This window comes from Mesoplodon densirostris, chromosome 4 (genome assembly GCF_025265405.1).
Source record: "Mesoplodon densirostris isolate mMesDen1 chromosome 4, mMesDen1 primary haplotype, whole genome shotgun sequence".
NCBI classification, from domain to species: Eukaryota; Metazoa; Chordata; class Mammalia; order Artiodactyla; family Ziphiidae; genus Mesoplodon; species Mesoplodon densirostris.
This window is the reverse complement of record NC_082664.1, coordinates 99,084,762-99,102,483: the sequence shown is the minus strand read 5'-3', so window position 1 is coordinate 99,102,483 and position 17,722 is coordinate 99,084,762. Positions and strand designations below refer to the sequence as shown.

The 17,722-nt window shown below is 51.8% G+C and overlaps 1 protein-coding gene and 1 long non-coding RNA gene across 8 annotated transcripts in view; one reads left to right on the top strand and one right to left on the bottom strand.

Moving 5' to 3' along the window:
- Nucleotides 1-5,268: 5,268 nt before the first annotated feature.
- The window catches only part of LOC132488551 (uncharacterized), a 44,360-nt gene continuing 31,906 nt past the window's right edge, over nt 5,269-17,722 (top strand). For all 6 annotated transcript variants that reach the window (XR_009531769.1, XR_009531767.1, XR_009531768.1 and 3 more), the window contains exon 1: nt 5,269-5,430. This is a non-coding gene — a long non-coding RNA (uncharacterized LOC132488551). The remainder of the gene's footprint in view (nt 5,431-17,722) is intronic.
- Nucleotides 15,443-17,722, bottom strand: part of LOC132488550 (A-kinase anchor protein 13-like) — a 180,899-nt gene continuing 178,619 nt past the window's right edge. For both annotated transcript variants that reach the window (XM_060096846.1, XM_060096845.1), the window contains one exon: nt 15,443-15,726. In XM_060096846.1, coding sequence (XP_059952829.1) covers nt 15,499-15,726 — 228 coding nt within the window. In that variant the 3' untranslated portion in view covers nt 15,443-15,498. The remainder of the gene's footprint in view (nt 15,727-17,722) is intronic.

The following is a 17,722-nucleotide window of genomic DNA, read 5'->3' as shown; positions in this document are numbered from 1 at the left end:
GCTCTGCACATGCCCGACCAAAGCCGTGACCCTCTTTGCCCTTCCCACATTGTCAGGATGCACTGCTTGGTACGGTAGCATGAGTGTCCCCCTGTGTCGAGTAAAGAGCTAATGGTGGCGTTTCTGGCAGTGCGGGGAGGGTGCTTTTGGGGAAGGGGCTTCATGGGTACTGCCGAATGGAGCTCGGCAAGTGGCTGCAGCATCTTGGGATAGAAGGAGCAGCAAATCCGGAAAGCTTCTTCCTCAGGCAGTGCCCACACCGCCACCAGGCGAGGGCAGGACACCGTCCCGCCTCCCACAGCTTCTGTCCCTGCCCGCCCCAGCCCTGCCCTGCTCCTTTGTGCACCCAGAGCTGAAGTGATGACTCACCAGTGACCTTGATCCCAGCTGCTCCCTCAGAGGGGCAGTCGTCGCCTCCCAGCCTCTCCCTCAGGAACCAAAGCTGACAAAGCCATCTCCTGCCACAACCTTGCCCTGGCGGGCCCCACCTGACCCGCCATTTTGGGGGAGCTTGACCAAAAATGGAAGATTTGATTGAATTTACCCAACACTGAGATCAGAGACTACTGACTTAATGGTGGCTAATACTGCCCCTAAAACTACCTGCAATTCATTCTGAATTCATTGAATACATATGTATGGAGAGCCTGCTATGAGCCAGGCACTGTTCCACGTCTGGAAATGGAGCAGTGAATACAAACCCTTGTTCTCGTGGAACTTACATCCTGGGAGAGCAGGCAGCCAATCACATCCTCCCACACCAAATAAAGTGTGTGTGTGTGTGTGTGTGTGTGTGTGTGTGTGTTTGTACTGCCAATATTTGTGTATTTGTACTGTCAACCAGGAATACCCATAGATGAACAAGTTGAGTTTATTACTTGTTGCAACAAAGGAGCCCACACACCATAGGGGAACTAAGGGCACCTCAGCACAAGGGTTTTAGGAAGAACCTAGAACAGGATTTGGGCTTTGGCTGGGTCGTGTGGGAGAGGGCCTAAGAAAGTGAGGCTTTGACCTGGATTGGGCACTGCCAGAAAGCAGTGAGGAGTCTATGATAGGGTATCTTAGTAAATCTCATCTAAAAGGAGGGAGAGCAGATGGAGGTCAAAGCTGTAGTTAATAAAGAAACAGCAGTCACTCCTATTACCCAGGAGACACAGATTTGGGTATTTTGTGGCTTGGACAATGCTCATGTTTTGCTGCATTCAGACGTGATAATGGAGTGATCTTGTTTTTGTCTTGACACATCGTGGTCACAGAGGGACCTTGTCTGATGGTGACGTCCTACTAAATTGTATCCATTCAATGGGAGAAAACAGCAAAGCCTAGCTGTGTGTGCAGGGCCAGCTCCCAGATGTCAAGGCTACTTCTCTGCAAGCTCTCTCTCACTCTGTATATAATATATATGTAACTTCAGGTGTAAGTAGGTGCTTTGGAGATAGAGAGGGCTAGGAGTTGCCAGCATGGGGAATGTGGTTACTTTGAAGCAGGTGGTCAGCGAGGCCTTAGGGAAGGTACCATCTGAGCAGAAACTTGAGGAAGCCAGGAGACAGCCACGTGGACATCCGGAGAAGAGCTTCCTGGCTAGAGTCAGCAGAGGCCTCCGCAGTGGGAGTGGGCTTGGCTTGATTGAAGGGGGCTTCTCTTGTTGCGGAGCACGGGCTCTAGGTGCGCAGGCCCAGTAGCTGTGGCACACGGGCTTAGTTGCCCTGTGGTATGTGGGATCTTCCTGGGCCAGGGCTCGAACCTGTGTCTCCTGCATTGGCAGGCGGATTCTTAACCACTGTGCCACCAGGGAGGCCCGCATGCAGCAACAAAACCCAACACAGCCCAAAGTAAATAAAGTAAATAAATTTATAAAGAATAAAAGGGGGTCAGTGGGCCTGGAGCAGAGTGAGTGAGGGGCAGGGCGGTGGAAGATGAAGTGTGAGGCGTGGTCCAGGCCAGATGGGGTCAAGCCTGTTGGCCAATGTGAAGAATTTGGCTTTCATTCTGAGTGAGATGGGAGCCATTGGAGGATTTTGCAGGGACAATGGACACAGTCAGATTATATTATAAAAAGCCTCCTCTGGCTGCTTTTGAGACTGGACTCTAGGCAGCAGAGATGGGAAATGCTTCAGGAGGCTGCTGAGATGGCCCAGGGGAGGAGAGATGATGCTGGTTTGGACCAGCTTGGTGGTGGCACATAAAGTGGTATGCAGTGCTCGGGCTGGACACGGATTGGAGGTAGGGTAAAACAGAATGGTGCCAAGAGTTTTTATTTGAGCAAAAGATTGAGTTGTCCTTTCCTGAGATAGGGAAGCCCACTGAAGGAGCAGGATGTCTTTTGCAAAGTAGTGCAGCGGGAGCTCAATGGAGGCGTGCTAAGGTGAGGAGGTGTCCCTAGACATCCAAGCCAAGGTGTCGAGTAAGCAGGTGCACCTGTGGGCCTGAAGTTCCTGGAGAAGTTTGGTGGGAGTACAGATATGGGAGCTGTCTTATGTTTATCTGAACATAAAGCATGGGCCTGGATGAAATCACCTAGATCTGAGTGTACAGAGGGAAGAGGTTTTGTTTATCTGCACTCACTTCCCAGGCACTCCAATATTTGGAAATCGGGGAAGTGAGGAGAAATCAACAGAGGAGACTGGAAAGGAACATCCAGAGAGGTAGAAGAACCAAGAATTCAATCATCTATTGACAAATATGTATTGAATTCTGAACATCATCTCAGAATTTCTAAGACCTTAGATTCTGAACTACTGAAATACTGGACAGATGGCAATGCCAGGAGGGGAAAAGAAGGTGTGGGCCAAGACTGTTCGTTGACATCCGGAATTTCTTCCCTCTTTCTTGATAACAGAAACCTGACTCTGTTGGGAGAGGCAATGTACTCACATAAACGTCTACATAAGATATAAATGGAAGTATCATGTGAGACTTTTGAAGCTTGCTTCAATGGAGCTAACACGGTTGGGAGGCACACATCTGCTCTTCTGCTCTTATTCCTTCCTGCTGTATGAAAGATAGATGTTATAGTTGGAGCTCCAGCAGCCATCTGGAATCATGAGGCATCAGCAAAATGAGACCAAGCATTAAGGATGGCAGAATGGAAGTACAGGAGCCCATGCTCTTTAAAACTGTGGAGTTGCCAACTAGTCATAGATTACTTAACTTTAGATTTATTTTTCATGAGCAAGAAACAAACTTTTGTCTTTTTAAAATTCACAGTTATTTTAGGTTCTCCGTCGTAATGTTGCAAAATCTGATTCTAACTGAGCTGAGATTTATTCATAGTTTTTCAAAACTGTGTGCACAACTTGTGTGAGGAACCAAGTTGCCTACACAGCTTGTCATGGTCTGTGCCCTCCCAGGACTCCCTGTGTGGTGGGGAGGACAAACAGGTACATGGGTCATTACAGCATCGGCTGGTAGGGGCTATGATGGTGGTTGTGCTCCAGGGTCTACAGCAAGAACTGAGACAGATGGCAACGCAAGCTCCGTCCTCTCCATTCCTTTCAAATCATATCTAAATTCAATGACTCAACAAGTGTTCTCGGTCTGATTTTGTTCCCTTGCCTACATTTAATTTTAATTTATTCCAGTACCTAATTTAAGCTTGGAGTTGAGGAGGGGAAAAAATGATAATGTGGACCAGATTTTAGATGGTTGGCACTTATAATTTCACAGAGAGTCTCAATGGAATAATAAGCAATGGTTATGAACTTGCTAAGAATCAGTTTGGTATGTGGAGCTTCGTCCAACTAACAATTCTATAAATACTCAAGCTCCAGAAAATTGGCAGGAGTCTAAAATTACAAACGTGATCTGTGTCATTTCTTTAATGGACCAATTATTTTGATGCCTCCTTTTCCCCTTGGAAGGCACCTTAGCAGCACACTTGGCTAGCTTCTTACCTCTGGCCAAGACTGCTCTTGACTAACAGAACCTTCGTGTCGTACCCATCTCCAGATCTAGGCCAAATGGAGACACAAATCTACATTGAGCACTTATTAGGTACCAGGCCCATTACATGCGTGCTCTTATCTAATCTTTACAATAACCCTGCAAAATAGGTTCTAGAATCTTCCTTTCTCCAGTAAGAATCCAACACCCAGAGAACCTGAGCACTCTGCCTCTAGTCCTAAACAGCTCTTGAGGGTAGAGCTGGGGTTCAAACCCTTTCCTCTACACCATGCTGTTTCTGCCCCAAATGCCTAGTGTCTTCCCTGTCATCTTACAGACTTTTAAGCCTGGAATCTCTTCTGTCCAATCTAAACAGCTTCCTACCCATGGGCTCTCCTTCCCAGTTTCCACCGGTCAAAATCCTACACCTCATCCACATCTTTTGTGCAGTCACATCACCTCCCCAATAAACTTCCTGGCACCTCCCATCAGTGTGAACTGTGCTTCCTGGGAATTCTCCCCGCCCCATGCTTGGCTCTTACAACACTTATCATTTTCTGTACTTTACCAGGGCTTTTTGCATCCTTTTTGTATCTTACCTGAATTATCCATTATCAGCAGGAGGGAGGAAAGAAAGGACATTTGTTGCACACTTACTTTGTCATAGGAGTTTGTCTCCTTTAATCCATCACATAATCCGATGAGGACTTTTTACCTGCCATGTTACAGATGAAGTTGGATACACAACAACCTGAAGTGGTGGAATGAGATGCAAACCCAGAAAGCAAGAAGGAGAAATTATAGATAATTTTCCCCACTCTTGAGCCTAGCCCATCGCTCAGGCATCCAGCAAATGTTTGTGGAGTGAATGAATGAATGGATGAATGAATGAATGAATATTTGAAGGTAGGTTTACAAAGGAACTTAGTGAGAAATGACACTGGTAGGAGAGCTGAAGTACCCTGAAAACTACATATTCCAAGCACAGATGGGGTTCAGTGGCTGAAGAAAATCCCAAACACTGAAAGGAGCTCAAAATAAAAAGAAACGGTTTCCTGAACACTTTCACAACTAAAGGTGTGTCTCCGCAGACCAGGTACAGAAGACGCCCTTGCAATCTACAGAGCTCCCTCCTTCAGAAAGCTCTGGAACAGAGTCGGGTTTTGTTCGCAAACTTCGGCCGCGGGGGCGGGCAGGGGCCTGCCGCTTTAAGAATCTGGTCGAAGTCCTTTTTCTCTCCGTGCCCCCGCGACTCACGGTGCCGGGGAAGCCCAGCGCCCGCCCCTTTCTCCTCTTGTTGGCTTAACTACGGGTTCGGATGCCCATCCGTCACAGAGGCGCCGCCTCCGATTGGCTTCAGGCCGGGAGGCGGGGCGGGATGAACGGAGAAACTAGTGTGTTGGCGGCGCCCCGGCTGTACCTCAGTAGCAGCGCGCTCAGCGGCTTTTGCGAGCTCGGGGAGGAGAGCAGCGGCGGCGAGGGCTGCGGAGCCTCGCGCGGGCGGCTAGGGGCCTCTGAGCGCGGCGGGTGGCGACGCCACGAGCGGTGAGTACCCGGGCTGGGCTCGGGGCGCCTTCCTCAGGCCGTTGTAACCGCGCGCCCGGGCGCCGGCTTTGGCACTTGTCACCACCCCTCACCCCGGGCCGGGACCGGGAGCGCCGGGTCCTGCGCGCCCCGCCGTGGGAGCCCCCGGCAGAGTGAGCCTCGCGGGACCGCGTGCCCCGCGAGCAGCACAGCGGGGCTGGAGTCCCTGGAACCGCCTCGGCCACCTCGGGGTCTCGGAGGGCTGGAGTCGGGCACAATGGTGGGGAGTGGAGGTCTGTAGAGAGCCGTCCCCTCCCCAAGCCCGCTCCTCCCTCCTCGCGAGTGCCGGGGGACCCGGCGAGGGTATTTGCTGAAAGCTGTGAGAGAGAGAATGAATTGTTTTGCAAATGGATGTTGCGCGCGGGAGCTGCAACTCTTTCCCCTGGGAGTGCTTGATTCATTGAGTCCGCAGACTGTGTTTTTTAAAAATGACTATTGATGCTGGAAAGAGGAGGCTGCCTGTCTTTGAGGATGTGAGCAGCCCGGCTTTGCGCCGCGGGCCGGGCGAAGTCCCCGCGCACTTGACGCCGAGGGCCAGATGGCTGCCTGCCTCGTGCAGAGCGAGGGCCGAGGGGTTTAACCAAGGGAAAGGTCGTCCACGCGAGCCCGGGCCGGAGTCTCCTGTGCCCCGGCCGTTTACGTCCCACCTGACAGGGCCCCTCGTCTCTGTTTGGAGAGCTGTGGAGCAGCAGAGGAATGGCCACCCGTCCTAAGCCTCGCCCACCTGCCCCCCAGGGTGGCCCCCACCCTAGCAGGTTCAGAGCAAGCCTTCTCTGGCCCTGGCTGTCCTGTTGACCCCATCTTGCCCTGGCCCCGGGACCCCGCAGCACTTGGGCACGCCCCCCACTCCTTTTCCCCGTCGTGGTTGCTTGAGAAGCTTTCTGGTTGGGACTCTGTGCCCCCAGGGGCACCGTACATTTTTGTGCTGGTGCTCCAAAGAACCCAAAGTTCATTTCCACTACCTTTGAGCAGAGAACTCTTTATAGAGATCTTAACAAAGGGGGTGGGGTGGGGGCCGACCCAGGTTCCCCGCAGGTTTAACGCAGCCACTCTTGGTCCTGCTGGGTTGCTTTTGGGCAGGGGGAAGGCTCCCTGAGCTTTGGCCCTCCCTGGTTAGTCAGGGCAGAGAAGGCCAGGTGTCTGGGCCTTTTGGTTTCACTCTGGTTCTGGGGCGTGACTGAGGGAGGGAAGTTGCCAGGGGGAGAGGAGGCAGGAACCCCACAGTCTGATCACAGGCCAGACTCTGGTGACTCTGACTTGGTCCAGGCCCTTTGGGACCCTGGGCCTCAGTCTGCCCGTTCACAGGTGGGACCGAAGCTCTTTGAGCCCAGGTGTGCTGTTAGGATTGCTAAGGGGCTGTTGGTGAAGGCTTGCATTTGGGGACTGGGGAGGAGTAGGACCCAAGGTCCACCCCACCGGGGGCAGGTTTGGTGTCCTTGTAACACGGGGTCCTTGAGTCCCCAAGCCGTGCCTTTGGAGGATGAGGGACTCAGTCTTCCGTGCCCGGCAGCTGTCTCCGTTTTGAGCCATTCCCTTTGTCAGGAAGTGACTCCATGCAGGTTACTCAAAGGAAGGTAGAGAGAAATGGTAGAGACCTTCCTGCCGGGGCTCAGGCTGCAGCCGGATTTATGTATGCGGTGCAGAGAGAGGAGCTGCGGGCGAGTGGCACACTGCACCTCAGAGGCGGCTTGTGCAGCCTGATGCCCCTTAATAGCATCTTAAACCTGCGGGCGCTCAGTGTGGGAGAGGAGAGCAGGAAGAAAGAGGACGATTACCCGGGCCTTGGACTTCCTGGTCTGCAGCGAAAGCAGGCTTGGTCCTTCCCATCTGTTACCGTGATGCACCATGTGGGGTGGGGTGGGGGAAGTCAAAGGGAGTGGTGGTTTGTTCATTCATTCGTTAATCGATTAATTGATGCATGGTTTGAAGGGGCTTGATTGGGACCCTGCCTTCGGGGAGCTCCTGGACCAGGTGTGCTGGCATGCATGTGGGTTAGAGGCCCTGACACATCGAGGTGTGCACAGCACCCCAGTGACAAAGGCAGCAAGGGGAGCTGAGGGGACACAGGAGGTGCGCGGGTGGTGAAGGCTTCCTGGAGAGATGATGCCTTGATTAAGTAAAGATGAGAAAGGCATGTGGTGGGCTACCACCTCCCCCCACCCACTCACACTTCTCCCAGAGGCCACTTCATTGCCAGCCTCCAGGCAGGTGCAGGTTGAGGGCAGAGAGCATGCAGGTGGGAGGTGATGGAAAGGTTCACCTGAGACTGTGGTGGTCTGGCCCAGGAGTCCCCCAGGAAGATGGGTGGCTTCTGGATACAGCCGATCTGCTCAGGGGATCATGGGAGACCCCACCCCAGCAGCCCCAAAGACCAGCCCATCGCCTGAGCCTTTAGTCCCAGGGTACCAGCCCTCAGTGTGAGTGTGGCCTGAAAACGGAGGGGGCTAGCAGAGCTGGCACAAGAACACAGTGGCCAGACACAAATGAATTGGCTGATTGAGATGCTCCTTTTCGTCTGATGTGGTAAATTTCATAATTGAATTGCCTTAGGCAACCAGGGCTGTTGAAGCGTTTTCCCAGCCAGAAAACACTTAGTTGGGACAGCTAGGGGCAGGGGTGGGGAGAGTGTATGCATCCACAGCTTTTCCTCACAGCATCCCAGCAGGCCTTTTCCCTTAGGAATCTGGGTCTGTCCCCAGGTGATGGAAGTCAGCCCAGCCTCCCCTCTAGGTTCCACTCCCTTTCCTAGACCATCTGGCCCCTGAGCAGCACTGCTCCCACCCCAGTGTAATATGTAGCTAAAGCTGATACCTGTCACCTTCAGGCACTCACCTTGCCAGACTTACTGCAGTTCCCTTAGCTGTTAGGAGCATGGAGGGGGGATTGTGGGATGGAGGGCTCAGGGATGGGAGGGTTCCCTGTTATTAAGTCTCTTCAGCACCAGGTTGGGGGTTGGGGGGAAGAGCATGGGCTCTTTGAACTGGACTCGGGTTCAGATGTTGCTTATGTGTCTGTGGGCAGCCCTCTCCTGGGGTCCCAGCCACCTGCACGCACCCTGCCCCCTCCCTCTGGTGCCAGTAGACGCTGTTCTTTCTAACTGCTAAAGCTTTCCTTCCCAGCCCTGTCAGTGGCCTTTTGGATGAAAAATGGTAGGCGTGTGTGGCTCACTAACGTGTTTTTAAAAGTGCCAGCTCTGTGGTCTCAGAAATCCAGCTTAGTTGGGAACTTTCACTGTATTTTCTGCAAATACATAAAAGTCTCCCAAGCCATTCCCTCCCCCAACGATGGTCTCCTGCACCTCTGGGACAGAGTTTAGATGAGGCTGTCTGGGCCCCACCTTGTCTCAGCGTGACTGAGGCCCAAGGCCAGCTGCACCTCTTCACCAGCTATCCCACAGATGGAACCGTCACACCTGGACCGTGTCAGCAGAAAGAGCACTTAAGTGGGGGTCTGGGAGTCCTGCTCTGCCCCTACCTGGCTGTACGACTTCCTGTAGGTCCCCTTACCTCTATGGGCCTCGATTGGCTCTTCTGTAAAATGGGTGGATGTTCTTCGGTACAATGCTTCTACTAAATGTCTTGCTGTAAAATCTCAAAAGGTCTTGTGTCCTCTGGTATTAAGTAGTTTTATAAGGCTTGAGTTACTTGCATAGCTCTCTTGGGCAGGAAGAGGGAGTGGTGGCCGGTAGAGTGCAGAGGGGCTGAATTCGAAGGCAGGAATCTGGCATCCTAGCTCCAGCTCCACCTCTGATGGGTGCTGTGGGCCTTTGGGCAGGTCGCCTTCTGTCTCTGGGCCCTCATTTTTCCACCTGTAGAATGAAAGTGGTGTAGTAGGCAGGAGCCCCATTTCCTTTCCTTTCTTGGTGAGTGGAAAGTGAGTCAGACTTTCCCAGTAACTCCAGAGGGACAGGGCTCTCTCCTCCCTCGGTCCCCTGCCTCTGTCCACTGCCTTGGAGTTTGGGGCCCAGGTGTGAAGGGCAGCAGGTGTGGGAGCACTGAAATTGACCGCCCCCCACCCAGCCCGGAACAGATGGGCTGAGACCTCGCCTGCGGAGTGTCCCCTGGGCATAGAGCCTAGGGCCACCTCTGAAAGGAGAGATGGACAAAGACTTCCTAGGGGGCAAGAGGGATCTTGAGGGAGCCCAGGGGGACAGAGGAGGACGCCAGGCTCCCTGCCTCCTGCACGCAGCACTTTGCCAAGGAGGCGCCTGCAGGACCAGTCTGATGGCTCCTCCTGCGAGCAGGCGGTAGGTGGGGGCTGAGCAGGGCCCTGGGAGAACTGTGTCAGCGGCTGCCAAAGGGAGGACCCCTTTGTCGCTCCCCACCCACCTCTGTCTGCCAGGAAGTCACCTTGGACTTTCAGCCGCCCTGCCCGGCCCGTCCGTCAGAGTAGGATGCGGGGATAGGATGGAAACTGAAACTCAGACTTGCTTACTTTCTGCCTGCTCCTGTTGGGCCCCCAGGGAGAGGCTGACCACAGATCAATCTAGGCTGAAAGGAATTAATTTCCTAATTAAGATAAGAAAGGCTTGGCTCATTCAAACCCCAGGATGAGCTGCCTGCCGGATTTGCAGTTGGCCAGGTCAGATCTGTCTGGGCAGGAGTGAGGGCCACGAGTTGGAGGAGCTCTTTTTCTAGAAAGCCATGGCGATTGCATCCTGCATCCAGAGTTCAAGTTCTGCTGCATCCCAGCTGGGCTTGCGAGACCCTGGGCAGCAAGTCCCTTAACCCGTGAGCACCTGTATTGTTTGCGGCTTTGGAAATCCGAGGGAGCGCGATCTACAGCTCCATTCAGGCAACAGACATTTATTCAGCACCTTCTGAATGGCTCACCCTGGCCAAGAAACTGGGAAGGGAAAGTCAGGTTCAAAGAGGGTCTGTCCTTGCAAGCTCGGCCTCTGGCCTGGGAGACAGACACGTAGTCCGGTGGTTATGGGTCAGCGCTAGGCTGTGCGTGGCGTGGCCAGAGCCATTGGACACGTGAGGAAATGCACTGTTGTTTGTGCCTCGATTCCTAATGTGGCCAACGAATGCTTTCTGCCGTCTCTTTTTCTGCCAGGATCTGCGATGCAGCAGAGAACAAGGCAAGGTCCCCACCCTCCTGGGGCCCCCATTCAACTGGGGGAGGCAGACCACAGCTGGATAAAATACATAGAGCTGCGGTTGGGCTGCAGAAAGCAGACGGGGAGGTGTGAGGAAGAGGATCAAGGTGGGGCATCTGCTTAGACGAGGGGGCTCTGGGCTGGTGACATTTGAGCCGAGACCTCCAAGACGGCGAGAGGCAGGTGTGGGAAGATCCGAGGAAGGGGGTGCCCAGCAAGTGCACAGGCTGGGAACATGGTGGACTGGGGAGGGGGTTGAGACGAGACCCAGAGAGAGGCTGCAGCCATTCCATTCTGGAATCTTCTGATGCATAGGGAGCCTAAGGAAAACATGTTCCTTTTAAGTTGTTTTATTGTCTTTAATTTCAATCATACATCAGCAGGTTCCCTTTATAAACAAACAATATAAGAAGAAATGGAGCATGGTATGAAAGTGGCCCCATCCTTGGTATCTGTCAGCAGTTTGGGGCGTACTGTTCTCATGCCCCTTTTCATATAGAGATTTTGTGCTTACGTAATTTGGATCACACTCAGTACTCCACAGTGTCTATCATTTACTGTGTGGTGGATCTCTTTCTCTTTTCACAGCAGTGTAGTATTCCACGGTGCGGCCAGACCACCATCTTTCAGCTCACAGTCTCCTAACAGGAGATGTTTTGGTTGTGTCTGATCTTTCTTCCCCCCAGTACAATCCATGAAGTCATGCACATCCTTGATCATACGTCTTTCTGGTCTTTAAATTTTCATTGTGAAAACCAAGTGCCGTCTGCGAAGACTAATAAGCCAGTTTTCTCTCCCATTGATGGTGTCTGGGAGCCCACTTCCCCACGTCCTCACCACGCTTCTTATTATCCACATTTTCCCTTTTAGCTAATGTGATGGGGGAAAAGGATCTCATTATTCCTTAAAAAAAAAAAAAAAGTGATCCAGTTTATTCAGGCTTTCTCTTTTTATTGTAATCCATCGTTGTTTTTTCCAGAGGATCAAGGTTTAGCGAGCGCTGCCTCTCGCTGGTCTGACCGCGGCTTCAGCGAAGCCTTTGCCCTGTGTACTCATCTGTGAAATGAGGTCCTTTTAACCCCCGCCCTGCCCCCTGCCAGGCTGCTGCGTTTTGGGCATGGGAAAACATTCCTGAAAGTTCATTTTATGCTGAAAAGCTCTGCAGACATCATGGGTTTTACTAGTGAAAGGCAGATGTCTGGAGCCTGGAACATTTGAATGGATGTGAGTGTTTCTAAAAAGCCAGTGTGTCCAGGGGAGGGACTGGGCTGGCTTTAGGTGGGACGTCTGCCTTGCATCCCTGAGATGGGGAGGGCCTCACCCAGCCGAGTCCAAGAAATGAGCCAGGAGGGCAGAGAAAGTTCTCTAGCTGGTCCTCTAGCTGGTCTAGGGACAGGCTCAGAAAGGGGCATTGGTCACCACCGACTTGATCCCCCATTTACCTGTTGGTAGAGACCAAGGGCTGGGGCTCCTAGAACTTTGTGTATTTCCATGTTTGTTACTTTGGGGGTCCTTGTGTGTTTTCTTGTAACAGGAGGCTTTAAAATAAGCCAAAGATTGACAGAAGGGCCCTTGTACTTGATTTGGAGACAGAAGGTGGGGAAGCTGTGGGGATTGATAAAGGAAAGGTGGGATCAGGGCCAAGGAAATCCAGGCCCATGTGGTCCCTGGGCGGCCTCAGGCCCCATGATGCAGGAGCCAGGGAGCTGGCTGGGCCCCTGGAGGAATTCATCACTGCTGGGATTCAGGTGCCTGGGGTGTATATAGCTAGGCTCTCCTGTACTTCCCCAAGTGGGCTCTAACACAGCGGGTCCACACCTTGGGGAGCAGCATCCAGGCTTGGCTGCGATTGCCCTGCTGCCGCCTGGTACCTAAGCCCTGGTGGAGGCTTCTGTTATCCCCACCAGCCCGACCTGGTTGGGACAGATGTGGGGAGCTGGGGGGGACTAGGCCACAGACAGGAAGGTGGACAGACATGGGGGGGCGGTGATAGCAGCGGACGAACAAGCAGGTGGACAGAGGGCTTTGGTCGGGAGGCATCCTGCCTTTGTACCTCTGCAGCCGGTGGGCAGGAGGAGAGAAGGCTGAGACCTTGGATGCAGGCACATCTTTGCATTTGCTAGGCATCCCATGGTTCTGAGGGTTGGGTTTTTCATGAAGGGAGTGAGGGGAGCATCTCACTCAGGAGCTGGCTCGAGGGCAGTCCGTGAGGGCAGGGGCAGAGTGGGCTGCCCTTTCTGGGCCCCACCCCACTGCCACCCCCAGCCCAGCTTGCAGGGGTTTGTGGAGTCAGAGTGAGGTCGAGTCGCCAGGTTTTGTTTCAGGCACCAGGATTGACTGGTCTGTCCATGTTGCAGGAAGTTGCAGCTGCTATTTTTACTGCTCCAACTAGGACTTTTTACAGGAAGGTACAGTTACAAGCAAAATGTCAGGGTTTGGCTGGCCAGCTGATCCCTGGGAGGCTGCCACAGGCCAAGGCAGGGACGATGGTGGTGTCGGTGGGTGTGTAGAGCGAGACTCATTTGCACGTGGACACATCCCTACCCTGGGTGCTGGGTGGCTTCCTGTGACCTGCTTGCAGCGTCTATATAGTTTTCCTCTAGGCAGAAAAGAGGACTTTGCCGGGATTTATCCAAGTTAGTGCACCTGAACACGTTATGATTGGCTGGTCATGAGATTATGAAGCCAATCTGGGGAGCTGTAAGCCATTCTGTTCCGGACTGCTCAGCAAGTTGAAATTTTGTTAAATGAAATTATTGAGACCCTACGGTGTGGTAGCCACACTGCTAAGTGCTAGAGGTAGAGATGGATCAGACAGACCCCACCCTAGAGCATCACCCATGCAGCATTAAGGATGCAGAAAGTGCCATCTCTGAACCCTTTGGACAAGCACCTGGTATGTTTTTAATTTATATGCCTTATGGCCAGAGGCCAAGCAGGGCTTACGTTAGCTTCTGTTGTGGCCTAACGGATCACCACTAACTTAGTGGCTTAAACAGTACCTATTTATTAGCTCACAGTTCTGTAGGTCAGAAACCTGGGCTGGCTCAACCGGGTTCTCTGGTTAGGCTTTCACAAGTCCAAGGTCAAGTACCAGCTGGACTGGGCTCTTATCCTGAGGCTCTGGGGGAGAATCTGCTTCCAGACTCATTCAGGTTGTTAGGAGAATCAAGTTCTTGGTGGTTGTAGGACTGAGGTCCCTCTCTCCTCCCTGGCTGTCAGCTAGGTGCTGATCTTGGCTCCTACAGGCTGCTGCATTCCATGCCAGATACCCCCTACCCCACCCCATCTCTAAGCAGCAGTGGAGCGTCAGATCCTTTCCTGCTTCAGATCTCTGACATCAAGTTCTGCAATCAGCTGAAGAAAACTCTGCTTTAAAGAGCTCATGTGATTAAGTCAGGCCCACTCAGAGCATCTCCCTATTTTAAGGCCACCTGATTAGTTAGTAACATCATTAATTATATCTGCAAATCCCTTTGCTATGTAGGTAACATGGTCACAGGAGTAAGACCAGGTGTGGAGATCAGGGTGCCATCCTTGGATTTTCCTGCCAAGGGCTTGTGCCAGCAGGGGCTACAACAGCAACAGTATTGATAACAGCAGGTCTCATGAATAGAGTGAATTTTGTGTGTCCCACCATACTGGGCTCTTTACATGGACCTTCTCATTTAATTCTCAGGATAGCACATTGACACTTATTCCACCCGCCCCATTTTCCAGATGAGTAAAACTGCGGCTCAGAGAATATAAGTACCTTGGGCCAGTCATACAGGTCGAAACAGCAGTGCTGGGATTTGAGACCAGGACCTTAGCGCCTAACCACCCCCTCAGGGTGCTCGAGGCCAGCATCTCCAGTTTGATTACTGTGATTTGCAGAACACCGTGTAGGACAGGGATGAGGGTTGCTCTTTCCCATCCAGCATTTAAAATACTTAAATGTGAAACATAGCAATCATATTGCAGGTTAACACAGCAGACACTGAGGACCTCTCGCGTGGATCTTTTTGATTCTTATTCCAGTGGGTATTTGTGGTTAATCTACTTCCCATTCAGCAGTATTATCGATCTAATGTATTCCAGGCAGCAAAGATGACACAGACTAGTGTCCTCGATGAATTGAAAATAAAAATAAAGGCAGAGTACCCAATGCCCTGAAGGAATAAATAATGCTGGACTAGAGAAGAACCCTCACAGCACCACAGCAAAGGGCCAACAGGGATTAGAATGTTAATGGTAGGAGACAAGACAAAAATGTTCTCTTTACTCTCTGCCGTGTTCCTGGTGCATAGCACAGTGCCCAGCACATGGTAGGTGCTCAGAACTTCCTTGTCAGGTTAATTTTCTCAGTATCTACTATGTACGAGGCCCTGTACACGTCAGACAGATGTCAAGTCCAGGGGAGTGTGTGAGCGTGAAAAGAGAGGGCTTATGGAGAGAGGGAGTGGGGATGGGAGAGCCAGAAAGTCCAGCATGTGCCCCAGTGAATGGTGGTGTCCCAGCGAGTGGCTGGGGATCAGATTGCACAAGGCTTGGATGTCCAAGCCTCCTTGAAGCTTTTGAGCAGGAGAGAATGATGGTCAAAAGTGAAGACCGGATTGCCTGGAGTGGGGAAGACTGGGGACAGGGCCTGTTCATAGCCCATTCCGCAGCTGTGAAGTCCTCACCTTGTTTCCGACGCAGGACTAGCTACACAAGGGACCCGGGAAGGAGGATTTAATGGAACTTGGTGGCCGAACGATATGCTAAAAATGTATGTATGAATGAGTTGCAGTTTCTGGGCACCCATGTATTTGGCTATAAATACACATGACATATGTAATTTCAAGAGACCAAGAATCATCAACTGCGAAGCCCAAGGGCAGCAGCCCATGCGTGGCCCCTGTAGTTTGCCGTCTCAGGCGCTGCCCTCTGCAGACCACTGAGGTCTGTTATTTGGGGGAAAATGAGGGGTCCTGTGGCGAGAAGAAAGCATCCGGTGATGGAGGGAGGCGCAGAGCAGGCTGGGTTCTTCGAGGGGAGGCCGGCCAGCGGGCATCAGAGGGCGCCAGCTCCTGTGCCCACACGTCCATGCAAGCTGGGGAGGGGCCGAGACCTTCCAGGCAGGTGATTCCACTCTCACTGCCCTTCACTTCCCATGGCAGTTTCTTTTTCAAGTCCTTTAAAAAAAAAACATGGTTAATGTGTGGAGGATGAGGAAGTTTTGCTAACCCACTGTTCTCACAGTGTGGTCCCGGACGGTCCCTGGGACTTTTTCGGGGTCCACGGGGTCAAAACTGTTTTCATAGTAACACCCAGATATTATTTGCCTTTTTCACCCATTCCCTCCAAGTGCATAACCCCGTGACCCAATGTTTTCCAGATGACCATTGCATGAAGTTACTAAATCATGCTCATGTAAGTGAGCCAGAGTGCAAGACAGACCCAGGAGACGGGAAGGTCATGGAGTACACAAGCACCACACGGGCTCAGGTCCCACACTGCAGCTAATCTTTAAGAAACTAGTGCTTGACAAGTCTTAGTGTTTTGTCAAAGAGGAATATCCAAAATCTTCTATAAAGGCTCTTAAAATCTGTTCCCTTTTCCAACTCCCTGTCTGTATGAGGCTGGATTTTCTTCTAGTCTTCACAATGAAAACATTTTACAATGTTTAGGAGTATGGGATTAACACTTATACACTACTATATATAAAATAGGTAAGCAATAAGGATTTACTGTATAGCACTGGGAACTATATTCAGGATCTTGTAATGACCTATGATGGAAAGTCATCTAAAAATATATATATAACAATCAGTTTGCTGTACACCTGAAACTAACACAATATTGTAAATCAACTATACTTCAATTTAAAAACACCACGACATTTGACAACAAATTGAATGCAGAAGCAGTTAGAGAGTCTGGCCACTGTTCTCAATAAAATAAATTTTTTTTTTGAAACTAGATTTATGAAAACCAACTGTTATTTGTGCTAACATATAATGAGTTTATTATTGTTCTTCAGGCACCTAGTATACATTTGAATTTTGTCTCAGTTTTAATTTTGTCTGTGATAACTCTCAATAGGTTAAACCACGTAACAGAAGCCCTTTAGGGTCCTCAATCGTTTTCACATTGTAAAAAGGTCCTGAGACCAAACCATTTGAGAACAGGTGTGCTAGGCCAAGCCCTTGCAAGCTGGGGTCTGGGTGTGGGCCCTGAACCCAGCTCTGTTCATCTGTTTTCCCCTTTTAGTCCCTTGGCAATCCTGCGAGGTTGGTTGTGATGATTTTCACGTCCATTTTACAAATGTGGAAACGGAGGCACTGAGCATTTGAATACCCAGCACAAGCCTCGCAGTATAGAGGTGGCAGTGCCAGCAAGCAGGGAGGTGCCAGACCGACATCCCTGTCCCCCAGGCAGGGAGGAAGGCAGGCGCCTGAGAGAGAGCTTGTAATGCAGGCCTGGTCTGTGTCCTCAGGTTACGTGCTGTTGGATGTAGTGTGAGCTCTTCAGGGTGGCACAGGGCCTGGCAGGTGGGGAGGCACACTTCTACACCCTTCCTCCTTTCCTGAGGCCCAGGAAGGCAGACTCAGGTTTGCTAAGTGACAGCGAGGCACTTGGGAAATCCAGTGTTTTTCATTAAAAACAGCATCTCCTGTTCAGGCGCACAGGGCGTTTACAGCCAGGAAGGTAGTTCTTTCTAAACAGCCCACGTCATGCCTTTCGAGCAGGGACTTGGGAGCAAAACAGCTTTGAATACTGAGGACGTGTGCGCGTTTCTTACCTTCTCTGAGCCTCAGTTTGCCCACCTGTACAATAGGGGCCGTGACGCCTCAAAGAGGTGCCGTAAGGATGAAACGAAAGAAGGCATGTACAGGGCCTGGTGCAAAAGCTCGCTCACAGCCAGGTGTGAAAAAAAGTGACCCCGGGACTTCCCTGGCGGTCCAGTGGTTAGGACTCAGCACTGCACGGGGCACAGGTTCGACCCCTGGCCGGGGAACTAAGATCCCACATGCGTGGCACGATCCCCCTGCCAAAAGTGACCCTGCATCCGGCACAGTGTCCGGCAGGTTCAGGGGTGTGTGTGGTGGGGACAGCCTCCCCGCCCTCCTCCCCAGCGGTAGCTATCAACCCATTTCTCACCCAGCCTACTAGAGACAGTCTGCAACC